The sequence below is a fragment of the Cebus imitator genome, unplaced genomic scaffold (assembly GCF_001604975.1).
Source record: "Cebus imitator isolate Cc_AM_T3 unplaced genomic scaffold, Cebus_imitator-1.0 Scaffold775, whole genome shotgun sequence".
NCBI lineage: Eukaryota > Metazoa > Chordata > Mammalia > Primates > Cebidae > Cebus > Cebus imitator.
Window position 1 is genome coordinate 209,884 of NW_016108090.1, and position 5,651 is coordinate 215,534.

The window sequence follows — 5,651 nt, forward strand, 5'->3', positions numbered from 1 at the left end:
CTCATTGTTCAACACCCGCCTTTGAGTGAGAACATGCAGTGTTTGATCTTCTGCTCTTATGTCAGTTTGCTGAGAATGATGGTTTCCAGGTTCATCCATGTCCCTACGAAGGACACATTTATTTTATTATTATTTATTTATTTATGACCCAGAGACTTACTGTGTCACCCAGGCTGCAGTGCAGTGACACAGTCTTGGCTCACTGCAACCTCTGCCTCCCTGGTTCAAGTGATTCTCCTACCTCAGCCTCCTGAGTAGCTGGGATTACAGGAGCCTGCCACCACACCCGGCTAATTTGCCACCATGCCCAGCTAACTTTTTGTATTTTTAGTACAGACGGGGTTTCACCATGTTGGCCAGGATGGTCTCGATCTCTTGACCTCGTGATCCACCCGCCTTGGCCTCCCAAAGTGCTGGGATTACAGACTTGAGCCACCGCACCTGGCCTAATTTTCTTGTTTTTTAAAACAGAAACCAGGAATTGGCAATTTACATTTGTGCATGTGAGAGAGACAGAGTCTTACTGTTACCTAGGCTAGCATGCAGTGGCATGATCTTGGCTCACTACAGCCTCTGCCTCCACAGTTCAAGCAATTCTGCCTCAGCCTCCCAAGTAGCCAGGATAACAGGTACCTGTTACCATGACTGGCTATTTGTTGTGGTTTTTTTTTTTTTTTTTTTTTTTTTTTTTAGTGGAGATGGGGTTTTACCATGTTGGTCAGGCTGGTCTCAACTCCTGACCTCAGGTGATCCACCCACCTTGCCTTCCCTAAGTGGTGGGATTACAGAAATGAGCCATCATGCCTGGCCAGCAGTTTACTTTTAAAGGCACAATGTTATACTAGAGAGCAGAAAGAGCTGTGTTGGACATAAATAATAGACTTTCTTTTTTCTTCTATGTGGCTCTTCTCACTGTGCTCACCTGGGGCCCTTCATAAATTTAATTCATTTATAAATTTTTTAAATGTGTTTTGGACAGTATGTTTTTGCTACATTTATTTGTCCAGAAAGAAATTACAGCTTGTGGTGTTTTGCTTTGTCATCTTGCTTTTGTAGTTTGTGTAATTTTATAGGCTAGATTTGTATGGCCGGGCGCGGTGGCTCAAGCCTGTAATCCCAGCACTGTGGGAGGCCGAGGCGAGTGGAGCAAGAGATCGAGACCATCCTGGTCAACATGGTGAAACCCTGTCTCTACTAAAACTACAAAAAATTAGCTGGGCATGGTGGCGCGTGCCTGTAGTCCCAGCTACTCAGGAGGCTGAGGCAGGAGAATTGCCTGAACCCAAGAGGCAGAGGTTGCAGTGAGCCGAGGTAGCGCCATTGCACTCCAGCCTGGGTAACATGAGTGAAACTCCGTCTCAGAAAAAAAAAAAAAAAAAAAAAGGTTAGATTTGTAAAGTATATTTATCTGAGTCTAGCAATTGAAGTAATATGTTTCTATTGTTTCTTTCAGTTATGTGTTCTCATTTAGCCCAAGATCTTTGGCCAGAGCACAGCATAAAAGATTCTTTTCAAAAAGTAATACTGAGAAGATATGAAAAATGTGAACATGACGATTTGCAGTTCAAAAAAGGCTGTAAAAGTGTGGATGAGTATCAGGTACACAAAAGAGTTTATAATGGACTTAACCAATGTTTGAGAACTACCCAGAGAAATATATTTCAATGTGATAAATATGTGAAAGCCTTTAATAAATTTTCAAATTCAAACAGACATAAGATAAAACATACTGGAAAAAAACCTTTGAAATATATAGAATGTGGAAAAGCTTTTAACCAGTCCTCAAGCCTTACAACACATAAGGAAATTCATACAGGAGAGAAACCCTACAAATGTGAAGAATGTGGCAAAGCCTTTAAGCAGTTCACCAACCTTACTATACATAAGAAAATTCATACTGGAGAGAAACCCTACAGATGTAGAGAATGTGGCAAAGCTTTTAACCACCCTTCAACCCTTTTTTCACATAAGAAAATTCATACTGGAGCGAAACCATACAAGTGTAATAAATGTGACAAAGCCTTTATTTCTTCCTCAACCCTTACTAAACATGAGATAATTCATACTGGAGAGAAACCCTACAAATGTGAAGAATGTGGCAAAGCTTTTAACCGTTCCTCAAACCTTACTAAACATAAGAGAATTCATACTGGGGATATACCCTACAAATGTGATGAATGTGGCAAAACCTTTCCCTGGTCCTCAAGCCTCACTAAACATAAGAGAGCTCATACTGGAGAGAAACCCTACAAATGTGAAGAATGTGGCAAAGCTTTTACTGCATTCTCAACTCTAACTGAGCATAAGATAATTCATACTGGAGAGAAACCTTACAAATGTGAGAAATGTGGCAAAGCTTTTAACTGGTCCTCAGCCCTTAATAAACATAAGAGAATTCATATTGGACAGAAGTCCTACATAGTGAAGAATGTGGCAAATCTTTTAAATGTTCCTCAAGCCTTAATAAACATAAGATAATTCATACTGGAGAGAAACCCAAAGATGTGATGAATGTGGGAAACCCTTTAACAAGCCCTCAACTTTTACTAAATGTGAGAATTTATATGGAACATAAACCCTACAAATATAAAGAATATGACAAAGACTTAAGGAAGTTCTCAACCCTTATTACACATAATTCATGCTTGACAGAAACCCTACAAGTGTGAAGAATGTGGCAAAGCCTATAACAAGTTTAACAAGTTCTCAATTCTTTTTTTTTTTTTTTTTTTATTGAGATGGAGTTTCCCTCTTGTCACCAAGGCTGGGGTGCAATGGCACAATCTTAGCCCACTGCAACCTCTGCCTTCTGGGTTCAAGCCATTCTCCTTCCTCAGCCTCTCAAGTAGCTGGGATTATAGATGTCCACCACACCTGGCTAATTTTTGTATTTTTGGTAGAGACTGGGTTTTGTCATGTTTGCCAGGCTGGTCTTGAACTCTGTACATTAGGTGATCCACTGCCTTGGCTTCCTAAAGTGCTGAGATTACAGGTGTGAGCCACTGCACCTGGCCACAGGTTGTCAATTCTTAAAAGACATGACAATAACTCATGCTGAAGAGAAACTACAAACCTGAAAGATGTGACAGTGCTTTTACCAACACCTCCAACTTTTCTATACATTAAAAAAAAATACGCTAGTGTGAAACTCTAGAAATAAATAAAATGTGACAAAGTCTCTACTGTATATGGTTGCCACACTGTATTGTAAGACAATTCATACTGGCAAAACTTACAAGTGTGAAGAATGTGGCACAACGTTTAATCAGTGCTTCCACCTTATTTCACAGGAAAGCAATTACGCTTGGGAAAAATCATACAAATATAAAGAATACAGGCAAGCCATTAATGTCTACTCACATTTTACTTCTGGAGGTCAAGCTAGGGGAGCTGCCAAGCTGGATCTTGATGTGGAACTTCACCCCTCATGGCATTGCCAGAGCGTTATGAAGAGGTTACTACCCATATTACAAGTACATGAGCTTAAAGAAAGGGAGCATCTCAGGGGTTACCATGGCCTGGCAGGCTAGGTGCTCTTCAGCTACTGCCTTTCCTACAAGGAGCTGAAGTACAAGCTGTTAAGCAAGTACCACTGAAGAAGAGGATACGTCTGCATTACCCCCTATGATCTTCTTGCCCCGAGCCCCTCCTTAAGGAACACAGTCTTGATCATCGCTGAATCCTTTTATATCCTAATGGGAATTAACCTCAAATAAAATATGACTGGTTAAAAAAAAAGGTTCATAGTTAATAAAAGCATTAAAAGTACAATTACTTTCAAAAAATCTTTCAGGAAGTAGCCTTTAAAGTGAAGAAGAATATTCTGTAGACAATAATTACGAATGTAAAGGTGGTTATAGTACCTTGACTTCTATCACAGATCTTATTGCACACAATTTGTACTAGAGGAAAACCTTGAAGCAGTTGTTCAAGTTTTGTTCAACATCAGGGAATTTATATTGGTGAAGAGTCCTGCAAATGTAATGAATTTAGAAACACTGTTTTTTGAAAAACTACAGCTTAGAAAAGACCAGAGTTTATACTAAAATATGTTTTTGCAGATGCAGTTAACATGAAAGAATATTTAATTCAAAATTGATTTTATGTAAATATCAGAATTTACAGTAGAATAAGGCACTGACACTTCAGACATTACACTAAATCAGAGTGTTGAGTATAGAAACTAATCCACAACTAAAGTTGTTAGATAAATTATTTGTGTATACCTCTAAAAGATTTTTTGAAGCATTGTTATTACATTGAAAGTATATGTGTTTCCTTGAAAAAAAAAATTTGAAAGCTGAATAATGATGTAATACAGCTTTCAAATTATGCTGTTATTTTATTCCTATTGTATTCACATGTGAAAGCATGTGATCAATTGTTGCTGCATCAGAAATATTAGAGATTCTTTTTTATTGGGCATTACTTATGACCTTTTCTATAAAAGAGCAAGGATATTAAAATGTAAGATGCAGAATGAAAATATAAGTGAAGGGGCTGTTTGTAGTTAACTCATGTTAATTGATGGATAAGGTAGGTGTTCAGAATAACACTTTTCTACATGAGCGAGAGAGAAATTAATTATAGTTAAAAGTATTAAAATAGCATATTTTACTATTATGTAATAAAATGAAGTACAATTAAAAATTGTTAGATTATGTGTGAACTCTATTTTGTTTATCATGTTAAGACTATTTTGTGTGTTTAATGAAGCATTATTATGCCACTAACTTTAACCTATCCCACCTTACTCAAGGTTGTAGGTACAAGATGATAGCAATATACTATTTTGTACATAATGGCATAACGTCTCTAGTAATCATGTTGCCAGTGACTTTAAATAAATGAGTTGAAGAATATTCTTCCCTGCTGAGTGTGGTGGCTCACTCCCGTAATCCCAGCACACTGGGAGGCTGAGGCAGGCAGATCACTTGAGGTCAGGAGTTCAAGACCAGCCTGGCCAATATGGTGCAACCCCATCTCTACTAAAAATACAAAAATTAGCTGGGTGAGGTTGCACACATCTGTAATTCCGGCTAATAGGGAGGCTGAGGCACGAGAATTGCTTGAACCCGATAGGCAGAGGTTGCAGTGAGCCAAGATTGCACCACTGCAGTCCAGCCTGGGTGATAGAGCGAGAGTCAGTCTCACCATCACCACCAACAACAAAAAGACCTTGTAAATGGCCAGGTGTGGTGGCTCACACCTGTAATCACAGCACTTTGGGAGGCTGAGGTGGGCAGATCATGAGGTCAGGAGCTAGAGACCATCGTGGCCAACATGGTGAAACGCTGTGTCTACTAAAATAAAAGCAAATTAGCTGGGCGTGTTGGCATGCACCTATTGTCCTAACTACTCAGGAGGCTGAGGCAAGGGAACCACTTGAACTTGGGAGGCAGAGGATGCCATGAGCCGAGATCGTGCCATTGAACTACAGCCTGGGTGACAGAGCAAGACTGTGTCTCAAAAAAAAAAAAATCCATAGGTGAAATTTTTATTGAAATTTATTAGTATTTGTGGGTACAGAGTATATGTATATATTTATGCCTTATATGGCATATTTTGATACAGGCAGGTGTTTTTCTGTGCTGGCTTGTTTTACTTAGCATAATACCTTCAGATTCATGAATGTTGGAAATAATGACTTT

At 38.9% G+C, this 5,651-nt stretch overlaps 1 protein-coding gene across 1 annotated transcript in view; it reads left to right on the forward strand.

The window, feature by feature from the left end:
- LOC108297138 (zinc finger protein 506-like) overlaps positions 1-2,758 on the forward strand; it is a 42,425-nt gene extending 39,667 nt beyond the window's left edge. Inside the window, 3 exon segments of the mRNA XM_037735304.1 lie at positions 1,454-2,416; positions 2,419-2,496; positions 2,499-2,758. Of these exon segments, the coding sequence (XP_037591232.1) occupies positions 1,454-2,416; positions 2,419-2,496; positions 2,499-2,575 (1,118 nt within the window). The 3' untranslated portion in view covers positions 2,576-2,758.
- The last annotated feature ends 2,893 nt before the right edge of the window (positions 2,759-5,651 follow it).